Source organism: Lissotriton vulgaris, chromosome 1_1 (genome assembly GCF_964263255.1).
Source record: "Lissotriton vulgaris chromosome 1_1, aLisVul1.2, whole genome shotgun sequence".
Lineage (NCBI taxonomy): Eukaryota > Metazoa > Chordata > Amphibia > Caudata > Salamandridae > Lissotriton > Lissotriton vulgaris.
This window is the reverse complement of record NC_141685.1, coordinates 2015771341-2015791063: the sequence shown is the minus strand read 5'-3', so window position 1 is coordinate 2015791063 and position 19723 is coordinate 2015771341. Positions and strand designations below refer to the sequence as shown.

At 47.9% G+C, this 19723-nt stretch overlaps 1 protein-coding gene across 2 annotated transcripts in view; it reads right to left on the bottom strand.

Annotated features, from left to right (window-relative positions):
• SYT10 (synaptotagmin 10) overlaps positions 1 to 19723 on the bottom strand; it is a 307503-nt gene that overhangs the window by 63688 nt on the left and 224092 nt on the right. For both annotated transcript variants that reach the window (XM_086938678.1, XM_086938685.1), the window contains exon 5: positions 15912 to 16083. In XM_086938678.1, the coding sequence (XP_086794804.1) occupies positions 15912 to 16083 (172 nt within the window). The remainder of the gene's footprint in view (positions 1 to 15911; positions 16084 to 19723) is intronic.

Here is a 19723-nt window from a genome sequence, read left to right as displayed (position 1 = left end):
CCAGCTGATCGTCGAAGCCCTAAGCCTCCCCCTAACTACAACCTTCTGTGAATAAGCTGCAAATCTTCACAAAAAGTTAATAAGCTCCTCAGACTTTAAAATAAAGCTACTTACTGGCGGAATAGGACGTCTTGCCCCCTGAAATGTACTGAAGACGCTTTTTGGTGATTCTATTGCTGTGTGATGTGACTGATCCCTTGGTATCTGCACAGTCATGATGAAAATGGTCCTGATGAAGGCGGTTTAAGCTGCCGAAACGCGCGTAGACCTGCGACGGGAGCCTTAAGTTACATCTTGGCCCAATTCTTTTTAGCGTTGTCATCTTGCTAAAATATCAATTCAGTTCCTTTCACCATCCTAGTTTGGAGTTTGAGTGTGGTATGATTGTTAGCACGTGAGTGTGTTGAGAGATATGGGTGTTACCAAGGGTTATTATTAAATAATTTTGTATGTTGTACATAATTTTTTGTTGTAGATATTTATGATTTAACTGTACTTGTCCTGAAATTTTTGATATGAATTGGAAAATGTTTGTCTTGTGATTTCTGATTGATAACAGAACTCATATAAACTGAAAGATAAAAAGAGAAAAATAAATTTTATACGTTTTGAATAATTTCAGTATTTTTTCTATCTTTTGTCACCTGGTTAGATATTTATAAACTTAGTTGCGTAATTGAATTAGTAGGCCACCGCAGGAACGTTTTCACATTAGAATTGTTGCTTGTTCCCCTCTGTTCCTGGGCCACAACTTACTTTTTTGAGGGGGTCCCTTCTTACATTTCCCTAGATAATGCACATAAGATCAGATGGATTGCTTATGTAAAGTAATTTCTTAGCGACCTAGGCATGTTACAATACTATCACTCCCCCACCCTAATTGCTGTAATACAGAGAAAGCTGTTTAAAAAGGTTCGTTTGGCTCATCTAGAATCTCTAAGGCTGTCTAGCGAGGTCTCCAAAGTTACAGTGCAGCACTCGCTACAGATCCAAACAACTATGGCGGTTCAGCCTTATCTACCTTTTAATCTCTCGGGCTACGAAAGATTCCTGCTAACTAGGTTCAGACTAAATATTTTCCATCATCTGGTCACTTTTCCCAAAATTAACATCTGGGAAAATCCCTCCAACCTTGCCCTTTTGATGAAATTTCTCCTCAAACTAAGATCCATACAACACTGTTTTGTAAATTCTATCAGTATCAGAGGAAACAGTGGCTTATACCAATTTTAAAAGTCCTGGGCCTACGCAGGTGCCGCCCCGCATTTCTCGCCCTTCAATTTTTAGATGCTGAACCTTTTGCAAAACTGATAGTAAAATTCTTGAAACTGGTTGTTAAGCATAGGCAGAATCTGGAGTAACATGGGCTACATCTTTCTCAACATGAGTTTCTCTGTAACTGTCAAACGCTGGTATTGGCTGCGTTTTGAACTAATTTGGGTGCATTGAATTTTTTTTAATTTTTTTTTAACTTGTCATTATTAAGATTATTGCCATTCCTCTGTGTACGCACCTAGAACTTTATATAACGCACGTTAAAGTTCTCTTGTTAGGAGTCTTATCTTAAGAAAATTATTTGTCTGTCTTTTATTGATGGAAGTTCGAGAGTTTTCCATGGTGCTAAACTGAATTTGGAACTATTACGACATTTTATCATACTGACTACACCTTTTTAACCGTATTTCTTATGTATTTGTAAATATACTGTGCTTTTATGGCTGTTTTTCTTACAACCAAATAAAGCTTTATTGAATTATTGACTGGCACAGGGCCTCAAAGAGGAAGGGGACGGAGGTGTTAGAAGTTACATCTAGCTGCTGCTCTCTCCTCAGAACCGGCCCGCGCTGTCTGCGTCACTGCCATTAATGCTTCCCACAGACCTAGAGGAAGCCGAACAGCACCGCCGCTCTTCTCGTGGGTGGAGGGCATAGAAGCAAGCATACGCAGGTCTCATTTTCATGGCGAGTGAGGGCTTAATGTTACACCTGGCACAAACGGGTGAATAAACAAGCATTTAAACGACACAAATGGGGGAAGAGGGGGCGGGGTCATTGGGATAGAAAATAGTCCCTGCTTGTGCCCCAGGGGCACTGTAAAGTACAGGCAATGGAAACAAAGAGAAGCCCCTTTAAATAAACAGAGATCTCAGATGAGAGTGGGGAAAGACAAATAAAACAAGCATTGTGGGGAGAGACATATAAAAAATGCATTGGCAATGCAATTGTATGGGGATGTGAGCAGGCATTGGAAGAAAGTAGTCTGTGTAGTAAAGGGGCCAATAGCCGTGGAAGGACACAAATGTGGGTATGTCCATCATTAGGAGGAGGGACTAACAAGCCTGCAACCAATTGGAAGGCACCATTTAAGACACTAGCCAATGGAAAATGATAGGTGGAGAATGGGCAGAGCTTATACACACTATAGTGTATACAGCATGTCTCAACGAGACAGCGCAAGCGCTGCCTAGGTGAGACCTAAAAAGGTTCCCATTTGGGAATGTGTACTCAGTGATGGTGGTGTGCTACGCGTCTTGGCATGGCAATCCTGGCTGCCCAACAAGCTTTTCTTTAGAATGCTCTTCCGCAAGTACTCCAGCTGAATTAGAGCCATTTTGCTTTAAGGAAGATGGGGAAGGCCTGGCTCTTTAGATGCTAGGGCTGTATGAGTGATCTTGTATTGCCATACTTTGTACTTTGAAGTAACCCTTGGACAAAAAAAACATGGAATCCATTATAGCAGTAACAAAACAAAACCCCACCATAGAGTAAGGGGATTCCACATAATCATCATAGAACTAAATTTCAGCTTTGGAAACTCCATATTTTTGCGCATGAAGACACATATCTTTTTTCCACTGTATAACAGGCCTCGGGCTGATGGACAATATTTATGCATTTATTTTTCAAATCACTTTTCCCTTCTTGCCAAGGAAGCCAGCGGTCCATTTAATTTTGCACCCGAGCTGACTGCTGTATTGACCACCACCTAAAGCTCTTTGTTCCACTCTGTTATGATTGTGCGGCTCGCAGCAGCGTGGCCTGCATCTTGCTGATGCTCTCAGTTTTGCAGCTTGGCTGTCGCTTCAGTGTCTTGCGCTGGCAGCGCACCACAGCTGTTCTGCGGGTGCGGCATGCAAAGTGGGCCTGTGCCACTAGGTGGGACTACAGTGCCGGTCCCACCTTTCAGAAACCATAAACCTCGCATGCCCTCTTTCCAGACTGCAGCAAGCCAAGTGGAACTTCTAACACCAAGGCAGGAAGGAGCACAAAAAGCAAGCACCGAGATATGGGCTGGAAACTGCACAACAAGAAGGATCTCGTGTGGATGTAACGGAAGTGACGTAGTGCGAATCTACTCGGAACAGGGGTCGAAATACACAAAAAATAAGCATTTGCAATGCAATAGGACTCGCATTTACGCTGGACCTATTGCATTGCAAACGGATGAGTGGATGTTAGGGGTGCGATCAGTCATGAACAACAGGAGTGGGGGGGGGTGGGAGAGAAGGCACACAGTGGGAGGGGGGCACGGGAGAGAAAATAGTGCACCACAAACACGAAGTAAATGGGGCAGTAGTCATGGAAGGATATAAATGACGACATGGCCATCATAAAGAGGGCCTAGCAGGCTATAATCTAATTGGAAGGCAGTATTTACAAAGGACAAAGACACAGGCCAATACAAAAGTGGGTGGGGCTTCCCTTACGTAGTCAACTACCAGAGATCAACCACAGAGCGGGGCTCAGAGCTCGACCTAAATAAGAAAAAAGCCTCTTGTGATTTTTTTTTTGGGCCTCACAATGTACCTTCCTGCACAAAAGCAATCATCCCCTCAATGCAGGCCCCTTTGCACCATGGTCCAAAGGTGCCTGCGTTGGCACACAGCAGCCTATTGTGCGCCGACGCAGGGTAAAAGGACAGGAATGAGACGTAAATCATAGATAGGGCACATTCCTGCCTTTTCTGTTGCCGTAGGGCAGCACAGCAGGAAGGCCTGCTGTGCTGCCCTATGGCAAAAACGGGAAACAACCTTTAAAATACAGTCATTACATTGCACTACCTTTACATAGTAGTCATTACATCGCAACATCCTTTACATCGCATATCTTTGTTATAGAAGGTATGTTAATTACGAGTTACATCCGGAGCGACCCTTGACCCTGATCCAGGCAGGTCGCTCCCCACTAAGCATGGGAGGATTTCGTGGATCCACGATCTGCAAATTTGCGGATTTGCTTATTCGCGGATCTGCAAAATCCGTGAATTTGCGGATTCGAGGATTTGGATTGCGCTCGTGAAAGTCAAGGATACAAAGGCCTCTATCCAGCATCACAGCTGATTTTCGACGGTGGATTTGGGAAGAAGGCACACCTGCCCAGCCTCGACGACGCTCACGATTGTTTTTGGGCTGATGAATGAATCACTGAATTTGAGCTTCAACTAGTTCCAGCGACCATGTGTGTGTTACTATGCAATTGCCCCGAAGGGCGCAGCGGTCCCTTGAGTGAGCTGTCCATCATAGTGGGTAAATGGCGGGAAGATGGCGCACACCGCGAGTGTGTGAGCGGGACCAAACGTGCGGGGCTTCCATGAGATTTCACATGCCTCTTGTGTGTATAAAAGGTCAGAGACCGATCAGAGCAGCAGATCAAGAGAAAGAAGCTCCTGGTCACAGGAACAGCACGAGGATTGCGCTCCTGAAAGTCAAGGATACAAAGGCCTCTATCCAGCATCACAGCTGATTTTCGACGGTAGATTTGGGAAGAAGGAACACCTGCCCAGCCTCGACGATGCTCACAATTGTTTTTGGGCTGATGAATGAATCACTGAATTTGAGCTTCAACTAGTTCCAGCGACCATGTGTGTGTTACTATGCAATCGCCCCGAAGGGCGCAGGGGTCCCTTGAGTGAGCTGTCAAGCTATAATCCTGTAAGTATTTTAGGATGGCACCGGCAAGCTGCCAGCGCCATCCTAAAATAGTTACTAAATTAGCTTCATCAGGAAGCACTTATAGATAAAATAAAGCAGGTGCTCGAGCACCTGCTTTATTTTATCTATTAGTCCTTCCTGTTGAAGCTAACTTAGTAACTATTTTAGGATGGCGATGGTAGCTTGCCGGCGCCATCCTAAAATAGTTACAACTTCAAGCTTGAAGGCTTGAACTTTTGCCCCCTGAATCCGCCGCTCGCGGATTCGCGGATTTTCGGTAAATTCGCGGCAGTTTGCGGATTGCGGATTTACCGAAAATCCGTGAAATCCGCAAGCGGAACGGATTTTGCGCTCACACTTACTTCCCACGCCGCGCAGCTCCACCAGCCTGTGCCCGAGTCCTGAGCCCAGCTGCTGCTGAGAGTTCAAGGCCCACCTCCACCTCAGGCTACCACTTGCACCTCATCCCTGGTGGCCCGTGGTAGGCCCCAGGTTTGCTTACTTACTTTTGCCTGTTTTGCTGCTGTTTCCTGTTTTGTAATTGTTCATTTGTGCTAGGGTTTTTACCTCCTCCTTTCATTTACGCTGCTTTGTTGTGCCCGTTTTGCCTTCTGTGTCCTTTGCCGGTCCCGCTGTTTTTGCTGCTGTTGCCTGTTTTTTTAATTGTTTATTTGTGCTTGTTTTTTTCTCCTCCTTTCATTCCCCCTGCTCTGTTGTGGCAGTTTTTGCCTTCTGTGTCCATCACCGGTCCCGCGTTCCCCCCGCCATTTGTCCGCCCCCCCCTCCCAGCTGCCTCCTCTCTCCCATCTCCCCTTCATATGGCAGCCGCTGCACGGCCGTGCCGCTGACATGCCACAGGCCTGCCTAAGGCGAGCCTGTCTGTGCCCGACCGCGCCTGGACCGCGCCAAGTGCCAGAATCCCTAGCCCCCGTGAACGCCACAGCGCCCGTCTCCCCTACGATGCCAGCACCCTCCACACACTCAACACCGGACGAGCAGACTCCTGCTTCCAGGCCGCCCCAAAACGCACCCAAGTACCCTTCTCCTGCCGGAACTGCAGCTTTACCAGCAGTAGACCTGCAAAACCACCAACCAGGATAACACGCAACCACCTTAGATGCATACTCCTGAACATCCGCTCCGCAAGCAAACACTCCGTCAAACTCTGGGACCTGCTCGACACGTCCTCCCCAGACGTCGTCTTCCTGACAGAGACCTGGATGAATGACTCCTCGGCACCCGACATCGCCATAGCCATCCCGGACGGCTACAAGATCACCGGCAGAGACTCCATGACGGAGTAGGAGGTGGAATTGCCATCATCCACAAATCCACCCTCAAGGTCTCAACCAACTCCGACAACACCCTCAACACTGCTGAACACCTGCACTTCCAGATCCGCACTGATCCCAACACCACTTCAGAGGAACTCTGATCTACAGGCCCCTCGGACCCAGACCACAGTTTAGCAACTCCATCGCCGACTTCGTCAGCTCGCACGCCCTTGCGTCCACGGACTACATCCTCCTCGGGGACCTGAACTTCCAGCTTGAGAACAAAACAACACCATCTCCACCACCCTGCTCGCCAAACCTTGGACTCAAACAACTCGTCACGACTCCCACCCACTCCGCCCGACACACACTTGATCCCATCTTCTCGGCAAGCTCCCACATCTCCTTCAGCCACACCACAAACTCCACTGGACCGATCATCACAGCGTCCACTTCACCTTCAAGAAACCTACCACGCACCACTGCACCCAACAGATCCCCCGCCACTGCTGGAGCAAAATCCCCAAAGACCAGCCACACACCACCCTTGCCTGAAGACCACCCACAGACCCCACCGACCCCAACGTCACTGCCAGCAATCTCAGATGCTCGATCAACGAATGTGCCAACACCCTCGCCGGATCAAGAATACCTCCAACAGTTGCACTAACAAGACTGCCAGTAGGCATGAGCGGATTTTGCGGATTGGCAATCCGCGAATTTGCGGATTTGCGAACTCGCAATCCGCAAAATCCGCGAATTCCCGCGAATTTGCGGATTTTTTTTTTTTTTTGTGTTCGCCCGTGTTTCTGCCAGTTCGCGAGGGTTTTTACAATTTCGCAATTTGCGAACTTACCTGTCGGGTCGCAAGTTTTGCGAACTTGTTGTTTCTACGTGTCCAACCTGTTTGGGACACTCTTCTTCATCACTGCCACTCTCTGTCACCACTGCCACTCTCTGACTACTCATGCCACCCTCTGGCCCACCCATGCCACCCTCTGTTTCATCACCACACCCTCTGGTTGTCCAGTGTACATTATTTTCGGCAAAGCAAAGCACACCTTCCCTGCCTCAAGTGACCTGAATTAATTTGGGGCTGATTAATGTGTCACAGAATATTTTTTTAGCTGGCACCTGCTTCCTTAGTGCGCCCTGATTAGTGATCTTTTGCACTTGCTAAGTGCTTTCATTGTTGCAAAATTAGTTACAACACCTGCCCTTCCCCAACTGACCATAATGAATTAGGGGCTGATTAATGGATTTTAACTTCCAGCCTGGCTCCTGCTTGTCTCCCTTAGCTGTAATTCAGGACCTTTGTGGCATATGTGTAACTATTCTGAGGTTCAGAGCAGGGTCACATAATAGTTTCAACTGGCAACTGAACTCTGGAGGGGCCCCTCAGGAAGCACTACAGGAAATGGCTACTAATGATGTGCCTGAACTTTTGAACCTGGTAAGTAGTTACTTTCAGTTTTGCTTAGATCGTATTTCTGCAATTTCGCACTTATTCGCGGGGCGCGAACTCACGCGAACAGTGCGAGCAGTGCGAGCAAAATCCGCTGCTCGCGGATTTGCGGATTTTGCAGGAAATTCGCAAATCTCGCGGATTGCGGATTTCCCGAAAATCCGCAAAATCCGCGAGCGGAACGGATTTTCCGCCCACGCCTAACTGCCAGGTGGTTCACCGCAAACCTCCAGACCTCCAAGCAAAACTGCCGAAATCTGGAGAAGAATTGGCGCCACAAACAGACACCAGAGAACCAAGCAGCCCACAAGAACGCCATGCGCCAACATCACCACCTCATCAGATCCGACACAAAGACCTCCTTCAAGGACCGCCTCGACAACAACGCACACAACATTTTGAAGGAACTCTCCAACCCCAGCTTCAGCACCAACGACATACCACCTTCGCAAGACCTGTGAAACTCCCTGGCCTCCTTCTTCCACCTCAAGATCGCAGACATCCACAACAGCTTGGACAACCAGTCTACCACGGCAGCCAATGACACCTCAGACCCCACGGCCACCACCCACAGCGACCCCCTACTCACCTGGACCAACATCAATGTGACAACACCATCAAAACCATGAGCACCATCCACTCTGCCTCCCCATCAGACCTGTGCCATCATGACATCTTCAACAAAGCCAGCACCGCCATCGCACCCCACCTCCGCAAAGCCATCAACATCTCCTTGGAGACTGCGACGTTCCCGGAGAGCTGGAAGCATGCCGAGATCAACGCCCTGCTCAAGAAACCCAAAGCAGACCCCAAGAACACCAAGAACTTCCGGCCCATCTCCCTGCTCCCGTTCCTGGCGAAGGTAATCAAGAAAACTGTCAACAAACAGCTGACCCGCTATCTCGAGGGGAACAACATCGTGGACCCGTCCAAGTCCGGGTTCCGCAGCAACTACAGCACCGGAAATGCCCTCATCGTCGCCCCCCCATGACATCAGGGTCCTGCTGGAGAACAGCGAGACTGCGGCCCGCATCCTCCTGGATCTATCAGCCACTTTTGACACAGTCTGCCACTGCACCCAAAGCACTCGCCTCCACGACGCAGGGATATGAGGCAAAGCACTGGACTGGACCACCTCCTTCCTCTCTGGCAGAACGCAGTGCGTCTGCCTCCCCATTCCGATCCAAAGCCACTAAGATCATCTGCGGCGTACCCCAAGGATCCTCCCTCAGCCCGACGTTGTTCAACATCTACATGGCCTGGCATGCCCACGTCGCCAGACTGCACAATCTCAACATCATCTCCTACGCCAACGACACACAACTGATCCTCTCACTCACCAAGGAACCTCTCACACCCAAAACCAACCTCCACGAAGGAATAAAAGCCATCACCGAATGGATCGAGAACAGCCGCCTAAAGCTGAACTCGGACAAGATGGAGGTCATCATCCTCCGCTCCACCCCCTCTGCCTGGGACAACTCCTGATGGCTGACCGCCCTGGGAACAGCACCAACACCCACTGACCATGCACGCAACCTTGGATTAATCCTCGATTCAACACTCTCCATGACCAAGCAAGTCAACGCCATCTCATCCTCCTGTTTCAACACCCTCCGTATGCTCCGAAAGATCTACAGGTTAATCCCCACCGACACTAGAAGAATGGTCAACCAGGCCCTCATCAGCAGCAGACTGGACTATGGAAACGCCCTCTATGTGGGAGCCCCAGCCAATCTGCTGAAACGACTGCAACGCATACAGAACGCCTCTGCACGTCTGATCCTCGACATCCCTCGCCACAGCCACATCACACCCCACCTGAGAGACCTGCACTGGCTTCCTGCCAACAAGAGGATCACCTTCAAGCTCCTCACCTATGCACACAAAGCACTCCACAAAACCGGACCTGCATACCTCAACAAACAACTCACCTTCTACACCCGAGCCGTCAGCTCCACCGACCCCACCCTAACCACCGTTCCCTGCATCCGGAGAGCGACTACCAGCAGCAGATCATTCTCCTACCCCCCGCCCAAGTCCTGGAACACCCTCCCCATCCTCCTACCACAGAACGAAGACCTACTTACCTTCTGGAGGCTACTCAAGACCTGCAGTAGTAGCAACCCCCCCCCACCCCAGCGCCTTGAGACCCTCACGGGTGAGTAGCGCACTGTACAAATCTCTTGATTGATTGATTGATCCGTTGGTTCATGTCGAGTAGAAGAGTAAGGGGGCAATGTAGTAAAAGGGCAACTGGAAGGGAGATTAAGCAAAGAATTGGCACAAGGAAAAACACAGCACGCAGGAAGAGAGATTTAGGGGAGTGAGGAAATGAATGAGGGAGACAGGCAAAAAATGAAGGAGGGAAGAGGTGGGGAAGGGGGTAGGAGACACAGCATGGAGACGAGGATGTAACTGTGTCTGATGTCCAGCTGGGTGGGAGATTGCTCCCAGCGGTAAAGGGATCATTCCCCGTCTTCCATTTTGTGTGATTTCCTTGTCGAGATGGACGCTCTCAGTGGGGTCACTGAGACTCCAGGGCATAGATGCATGAACCCTCCCCAACAAGGTGAGAGGAGTGCTTTGGTCATGGGCACACTTAGAAGAATGAAGGAGAGAGGAGGAGGGGGTAGAAAACCCAGCGTGAACACAGTGTCCAACTTCCAGCAGGGTAGGAGACAGTTCCCAAAGGTAAGGAGATCAACGCCAGTATGTGAGACTCCCTTGTCACTGTGGACTCTCTCAGAAGGGTCTCTGAGATTTCAGGGCAAAAATGCAGGAACCATCCCCAACAAGGCGAGTAGGAGGGCTTTGAACAAGGGCATACTAGAGGGGGCCATTTTAGGGAGTCAGGCTGGTAGGAAGGTACATCAATTAAGAGTTACATCCGTTTGGTCATGGTGTGTAGAAGGGTACGGGGATAATGTAAAAGGGTGATGGGAAGGAAGCTAGAGTGGAACAAAGGCACAGGATAAACAAAGAAGGCAGGGGAAAAGAGATTCAGGGGTGAGAGGAATGGAATAGGGGAGGCAAGCAAAGAATGAAGGAGGGAGGAGGTGGGGGAGGGGGTAGTAGACACAACAAGAAGACAGGGAAGTCCAGGCTAGACCCGAGGTATCAGAGTGCTTTACATGAGAATTAAGACGTGTTTTAGCGTGCATCAATTACAGTTACCTTACGGTTTGATCCGTTGCTAGTGCATTTCATAAACATAGCAAAACAAGATCGATGGAGGGAGGAAAGGGACCATAATGGGGAGATGAGGAGGAAAACAATGTCTGGTGTCCAGCTGGCCACACTGCTCACCTTTGTGATGTGTGATGTGATGTGACAGTACATTTCTATAGTGCACTATCACTCCAAGGAGCATCTTGGCGCTTTGGATCAGAAAGTCGATGTAATGGTGACCCGCAACTGTGCTATCCAAGGGTGATGGTATTCATACTAATGCTTTGCACGCTGTGTCCGATAAACTGTATATACAAGTTTTAAGAGATTTCCTGAAACTCTGTTCTGATGGGATCTGATGAAGATAAGGGGGGAGTTTATTCCAAGCCCTAGAGCCAATCACTGCCAGGGATTTACCTCCCTTCATGGCAAGCCTAAATTTGGGGACAGTGAGCTGGTTGGCTGTGGCAGACCTAAGATTTCGTGAGGGATGGTAACGTGTAAAACTTTTCCGGAGGTATATCGGACCCTGCAAATGAAAGGCCCTAAAAATGATGATTAAGACCTTAAACAGGATGCGTTTATGGATGGGAAGCCAATGGAGGGCATCTAGTGCAGCAGAGGCAGAAGACTTCCTGGGCCACCTAACCACCAGACGGGCGGCAGCGTGCTGGACCATCTGTAGCCTGAGAAGAGCCGCTTTATTCGACCCTGCGTACAGGCTATTACAGTAGTCCAGTCTTGATGTTATTAGTGCCACCACCACCGTACGCATGGGTGCCAGGGGGAGCAGATCGAAGAATTTCCTCAGGCCCTTTATGATGTTGAAATAGGTGCATGCTACCAACAGTGCTTGTTGTTTGAATGACAAAGTATCAACAAACTTGATCCCTAAATTCTGTGCAGCACTGTATTTGGAGGGGATTCCTCGTCCTCTGGCCACCATTTCTTGGGAGAGAATAAGTTATGGAGTCCAAATGGCAGAATTTCCGTTTTACCAGAGTTGCACTTCAGGTGATTATTTCTCATCCACGTGAACGTTGCTGATAAACAGTTTTTGAGATTTTGTTCTGCATTAACCATGTCCTTATCAAGGACTAGGTAAGCTGTGTATCATCAGCATAAGCAGTAGTGCTGATGTTAAAGGACGAGATTAGCTTTATCAGGGGGACCATGTAAAGATTGAAAAGTGTTGGGCTCAGACTTGAGCCCTGTGGTACCCCTGTTGTCAGCGCCTTTTCCGCTGAGCAAAAGTGTCCTAAGACAGTTACCTGACGTCTATGCGTCAGTAAGTTCTTAAACCACTCTAATACGGTTCCTGCTATGCCAGCTGTTGCCAGACGATCTAAAAGGATAGCATGGGACACCGTATCAAAGGCTGCAGATAAATCTAAAAGGATCAGGACAGCCTTCTTGCCCTGATCCATGGCAGCTCTTAGAGTTTCAGTTGTAAACAAAAGGGCAGACTCAGTAGAATGCTGGGATCTAAAGCCCGTTTGGCTGGTATATAAGATGTTATTTCCTTCCAGGAAAGCGGTAAGCTGCCTATTTCCAAATGTTTCCACCAGTTTACAGAGTATTGGGAGGAGTGATATAGGCCGCAAATTAGACAGAGTCGTAGGATCTGGTATAGGCTTCTTCTGGAGAGGTTTTACAGCTGCGAGTTTCGATTCAGATGGAATCTCCGCTGAAAGAAGTGATGAGTTGATAATAGTGTTTTTGGCAGGATTTGCCACATCTATCATGGCTTGCAACAAGGCGGGAGGGCACGGATCAAAAGGGGATCCTGATTTGATTAAGGATATAGCTTGATGGGTTTCCTCCAGACTAATCGGGAGAAAGTTCCTCATGCTAGCCGTATTTGCATCGGCCATGGAAAATTCATCCGAATCAGATGGCTCATATGGGGGGAAATCTTTTGTAAGATCCTGTACTTTGTGCTGAAAATAGTTGGCTATCGAGTCACACAGAGTCTGAGATGGCGGGATTTCCTGTGTCAGTATTTTGGGATTTCTAAAGATGTTAACAATTCTGAAGAGTTCCTTCTGCTTGTTTTTAGTAGCTTCGATAGCTGCTGTATAAATGTCGGCCTTTGCACGATTAATAAGGACATGATAGTACCTCCTAGCCGTTTTATATACATTATGTTCCCTGCTATCATAGGTACGGCGCCATCTGCGTTCGAGTGTTCTTACTTCACCTTGTTTTTCTTTTAAGGTCCAAGAGAACCAGGGTGCAGATTTCTTTTTACAGCAGGGTCTGGAATTTGAGCCTAGAGGATCAATTCTATTCCCTATTTCACTGATCCATACCCCAAAACACTGATTATATGTTATAATATTCCCCGTAAGGGTGGGTTTACTCTCCTTAACCCATCTTAGAAAATCGGGGTGCTCCATGATTTTATTCCAGCATGGTTTATTCATCTAACTGATTTGTGCATCCCTCTTTACTGCCACACTGCTGTCCACTAAGAAGTTGAACGCAATAAATTTATGGTCTGACCAGGTTTGTGTCAGGGGGGGGGCTCCACTTTAAACGACTCTAAGTTGGAACTGATACAGTCCAATATGTGACCAGCTTTGTGGGTAGGGTCTAGAGTGAGAAGGGTTACCCAAGGACATTACGAATGTCTCTAAAGCAGATTACGCTCGGGTCAATAATATCATCCAGGTGAAGATTCAGGTCCCCTAATAGCGTGGAATTTGAGAACCTGAGGGTCAAATTGCTGAGCACTTCCTCAATGCTTTCCAGAAACTGAGTTTGCTGACCCGGTGGGCGATAAATTAGTGCTCCAACAAAGGTAGAGGAATCATGGACCCGAAGACAGAAACAAATACTTTCTGCTCCTTTAATGTCCGCTAACTCTGTGATACTGCATGCCCAAGTATCTCGATAAATAATCGCAAGGCCTCCACCACATTCTACCAGTCTATCCAAATTTTGTATTGAGTATCCTGGGGGGAGAGCGTGCACAATATCAGGGTTAGACCATTCTCTTAGCCATGTCTCAGTGATAAACAGACAATGTAGTTCCCCCTCCACTATTAGATCATAGATGTTTAGTGCATTTTTACACATAGATCTTGCGTTTATAAGTCCTCCGCTTATGCCCTTAGTTTTTTGATAGGGCTCTAGCACCTGTTTACAGCAATAGCAACTGATTGGACCTTCCCAGGTGTCTACATTGAGGGCCTGATGGCACGTATTGGACTGTTTGTTCACTGACACTATAAAATCTCTAGTCAGATGGTTTTAAAAAATTGTCTGAGCGGCATATCCGGCCCTTGGCCCGGCCGCAGTGCGGATGGGCGCAGACGGGCGCAGACGGGCTGGGCTTTGGCTTGACTTCGGCACGACGGAGGTGCGCCCGCTGAACGTGTCCGCTGCGCGGAGGCATGTCCGTCTGCCTTTATACTGGCGCCTAGAACGCTGTCAATTAACTCCCCCTAAGATGCCCACTCTAAAGTTCAGCCGCCTTAGTATCTGTCAGCCTCAGCGCCTAACTAGGCTGGGTGAAGGACGTCTGCGGGGTGAGTGGGATTTAAAAAATGTGGCGATTTAAAGCAACATTAAACAAAGTAATTAAACATGTATTTTAAAACAGCATACGGTACGTCTCCCGGCTTCCGCCTCAGGAGGACAGCATAGTCTTGCGATGATACACAGCTCCCTGCCTTTATACTGGCGCCTAGAGCGCTGTCAATTAACTCCCCCTAGGATAGCCCCTATATAGTTCAGCCGCCTTAGTATCCGTCAGCCTCAGCGCCTAACTCGGCTGGGTGAAGGATGTCTCTGGGGTGAGTGGGATTTAAAAAATGCGGCGATTTAAAGCAAAATAAAAAAAAGTAATTAAACAAATATTTTAAAACAGCATAGGGTATGTCTCCCGGCTTCCGCCTCAGGAGGACAGCAGAGGGCGTAGACCTGAAATCGCTTGACCAATGCCATTTTGAAGATATGCGACATCATCCACTCTGTGATATTGGGCAAATATAGCAGGGAACAGGAGTGCGAGTATAGGTAAAATGAATGACCACTCCAAGATGGCCACCATAGCTTGGGAAGGAAGCAGGCCCATTTCTATTTCCATGCTCAGAAGATCCTCTAAACCTGGGAAAGGAGCAGGCACATTTCTATTCCCATGCTCAGCAGATCCTCCAGATCAGGGAAGGGGGAGCCATCTTTGGGATCAGAAGTAGGAGGATGACATGGCAATCTAATTATAGTAACAGGCCATAAACATTCAAAATGGGCGCTCATGTATGTAACCTTCAGCCCAAAAAGAGTCCCAATGATAGACTCGGCTCATGTGGCAGCCACAAATCAGATACGTGTAACACGGGATCACCTTCGAGCTCTGTGGTGTTGTCTTTACTTCACACCACACAGCGGCCAGATCCGTTGGTCGGAAGCTTGGTGTGCGGTTGCTAGCACCTTGCAGTTTTCTTCGGCATTTCAGGGAGCCCGATTAGCAGCTCCGAGTCTCCCGCAAAGATTATGGCAGAGGCCTATTCCCCCTCACCTCACAGGACAGGATTGTGTGCCGATCGCACTCTCTGCCTTACTGCGACTCCATCAGCCAGTCGCCTTTTCAAAATTGGCCGCAACTCAACACACGGACTTCTGCGACGGCTCCATAACGGGATGCGATGTAATGGAATGCGTTGCAAAGGTAGTTTCTGAAAATGCGATGTAATGGCATGCTATGTAAAATAATGCGTTGTAAAGGATGTTGCAAAGTAAAAACTGCGTTGTAAAGGCATGCATTGTCAATGTATGTGTTGTAATGTCATACATTCAGCAAAAACACATAAATGAGCCCCTACATTTTATATACTAACACCCATTACAGTTACCCACCCTATCCCAATCCATTCCCCATTCCGCATACATTTTCACAGTTCTGAACTGAAACTGGAACTGAAAACAACGTATGGAGCATGCTGATAGCCTAATATTGAGAGGCTTATTGTTGCTGTTTGTTGAGTATATCCAAAGGGTAGTACTTAAAGTGGAACAGAAGAATAAAAGTCTATATACACAGTTTTGTCTTTGTGTTTTTACTCACCGATCATAGTCCATCACTGCAATAGAGAGGCTCACTTGATCCATGTTCTCAGGGGGGATATCAAAGATGATGGCCTCATTGTAAACTGGATTTAATGTACTTTTCTTTGTAGTAGTTTTGCGCTTTTTCAGTCTCCGGCCATCGCACATCAGTGAGACTTTAACATAAGGATCTAGACGAGAAAAAGTGCTACTCATTAGACCATTTGTAAAGCCATGTACATTTAGCTACATATATTTCGTTGAGATATTTTGTTATTTAATAAAAAAAAATTAAATGATGTGACAATTCTGCCCTTCAAACCTCTATCTTTCCCTAAACTAATGTGACTACACATCCATTGAATCTTTTATGACGTTTGCTTCAGGGGTTGCAGTAGGCATTTGCTGCAAATGCAGCTGCAGTTTGACTAATTTACTACATCCCACCGAAAGACCTCTTAGAAAAAAAAAACTTAGAGCAATGTATATCCGCTGAATTTCAGGAATTAGGTTCTGAAAACATCAGATGGGAAATTGCTTTTGAGCTGTGATGTTTTATGCCGATGTCATGAGAATGGAAACGTAGGTGGGCTGTAGCGCCTCAGTTTGTGGTATTTAAGCATTGCGTTTGACTCTACGGAACAAATAGAGAATAGTAAATAGCCTTGTATCGATAGAGAAGACAGGACCCTGTTGGCTCCTGACAGACTCAGTAGAATAGTGCCATAATGTAATGCGTGTATTGTACATAACTGACTTAAATTGAATTTGAACTGTACTCAAACTGTCTATCTAGGTTTTATTTTTAAATAGATCTTTGCCTAGAACCAGGGAACCTGTTCTTTTAATCAACTGTGCTATTCGGAACCAGTAGACAGAGCTAATTGCTAATTTTTAATTTGACTAGTAGCGGCACCCGTACTTCAGAGGGGCCGCTACACCACGCCCACTGCGTCGATTACGTCACTCAGACGCTACTTAGGAGCAGGCTGGAGCATGCGTGCAGCGGGCGCGGGTGCCCCAAAGCCAAGCCCGTCTGCACCTGTCCGTGCTCCGTCTGCGCTCGGCCCCAGCCATGCTGCCAGTTTTAGTATTATCCAACAAGAAAGACTCCGCTACACACGTGAAGAGCTAATGCTTATCAATAAGCAGACTATCCCAATGCTGGAAAGCTCTAATGAGAACCATAATAGTAAACAAAATTGTAAGGCTAGATTAACCTGTGGCCTGTTGAATGCTAGATCTCTCACCAAACATGCAGTAGAAATTAACACACTCACAAACCTACCACTGCCTGCAAAGGAACTCTCTACAGCATCAGAAGCGAGGAGCGCTTTTTGTGCAAACTCTTTGCCTTGTATCCTGACTCCATCGAGGTCGCGCTGCTGGTGGGAGCTCTTCCGTGGTCGACGGAGTGCCTGTCAGCTCCCAGCAAGCGCTTGACCCCATCACCATTGGCTGCCTGCACCGGGGGACTGCGAGGCCCAGAAGCCTTTGCTTCTTCCACCTGGTGCCTCTTCCCCCGGCGGTAACGCCCCCTACCTGCCGCCTTTAACTTTTCGCGACACCCGCTCCGCGGGTGCCGCTCACAAACCTACCACTGCCTGCAAAGGAACTCTCTACAGCATCAGAAGCGAGGAGCGCTTTTTGTGCAAACTCTTTGCCTTGTATCCTGACTCCATCGAGGTCGCACTGCTGGTGGGAGCTCTTCCGTGGTCGACGGAGTGCCTGTCAGCTCCCAGCAAGCGCTTGACCCCATCACCATTGGCTGCCTGCACCGGGGGACTGCGAGGCCCAAAAGCCTTTGCTTCTTCCACCTGGTGCCTCTTCCCCCGGCGGTAACGCCCCCGTGCACAAACCTCCCCATAAATTGAACCGCATTACACGCAACGCGGGACGAGCGCGAGGAGAAGCGCGAGGCGAAGCCCGGGCCAAGGGCGGGCCCGTTTCAGCCCGTTCCAGACTGTGAGGGACTGGACTGGGCCACGGTATTTGTGTTTTTATTTGTCCCCCACCCATTTGTTGATCTGTGTTGATAAAAAATTGTGGGGTCTTACATCCTAGCTAATATTCAACAGTGAGACCTGTCTGCTCGTGACCTAGTATTTATTACGTCTGAGACGCACAGCGTCCGATCATGACCAGAGCTACTAGAAGCAAAAAGACAGATAAAACCACTGACATAACTGGTCCACTTGACTTATTTCTAAATAAGGCCAATGCAGCCATTGATAATACTATCCAATTGATAGATCGACGGGTGTCTCACGAACTGGAGATGGCCAGAAAAAGATCGTCAATGGGCCCCTTGGCTTTAGCACAAACTCCAATTCATAAGGGTCCGATCACTCCCCTGTTGAATCAAGCAAGTGCACTAGTTCACACAGTTCCAAATACTGTGGACCTGTCAGCAACACAATTGTCATTAGGATCTGATTCTGTGGAGGATCTGGAAAAAACACCGGACTTACAACTTATACAAAACCAAGATATGGCGTTAGAACCTAACTCCACGGGGGAAAGGGAGGGTGCCATACCTAAGAGGCCAAGCAAGGGGTTGATTACACATGAGATCACATCGGCTCTACCTAACTGTGTGAACCCTTGCAACCTGAATAAGAATGGTAATAATATTGTAGTGCTCCAAACCCCATCACCCACCACCAGTGTGATCCCTAACATGCCCCCACAGAACAATGCGCCACTGGGGAACCTGGATGCATTAGGTGCAGCAGGCGGTATACACAAACCATGCACCACATGTGTGACACTACATGACTTTCTCACAAATAGCATGGGGGAATTGTTAAAATACCATCTGAAACCCTTGGAAAAAAGTATAAGGATAATTGAAAAACAACTTGCTAAATTGAATACTCCTGCATTTACTCAGAAGTCATTGAGTACCCTGGACACGGGGGAGGGGAAAACCAAACAGCCAGTTAAACCGGCTAAACCGGCTCAACCAATTCCCTTACCAGTTGTATGTCCAAAGCCCCGTGTACAAGATAAAGAAGGAAACACCCAGACTAAAAGTATCAAACAAAACTCACAAAATACCCCTAAACCCCTAAATGCAGAGGGGAATGGCCAACTCAATACTACCAACGATAATGCACAACCCACCCCAGCCCTAGTAGCTCTAAACACACAGTTAGCCAATCTTAAGGATACGACACATAAATCACAAAAAACCCAGTCCTTCCAATCTCAGGGAAAACAGAGGACGGGCACTAGGTTCAGGCGGTCGTTTCATCTCCCACCTGAAGCTACCCCGTACACTGTTGTCCTAACAGGGGTGTCAGAACTGCCAGAGGGCTCGGAGGAGCCCCCGTGGTCACTAAGGAACAAAGTTCTGCAATGGCTAAGTCAAAACAGACCTATTCAGCCACCGCATCTTAGCAGAATAAATTCAGTCAGAAGAGTGTTTTGGATTGGGGACACGAAAAAAAGCCTACAGGGTGACTGTGTTATAGTCAATTGTGAAGATCCAGCCATGGTTGACTATATCGCTTCTTGGCCAGCGCTAGAAAAAAGGGGGGGGTGGACGTACAGCGTCTCTCCTTCTTTTATCCACCGTTAAATGTTCCCAATTATGAGAATACAACTGGGTGGGATGAAGTCCAAGACTGGCCTTGGACACAGGTGGGGTACACTAATAGAAGCAGAAATAGGAACAACAATAATTACTGGAACAGAGGTTGGGATTCTCGCCCCTGGTACCATAGTAGAGGTAACCCAAATCCTGATTATTGGGGGGGGGTTCCCACAAGGAACAGATATGACTGCCTAGACATGGTCGATTGACCAACAAAGGACACTACAGGGGTA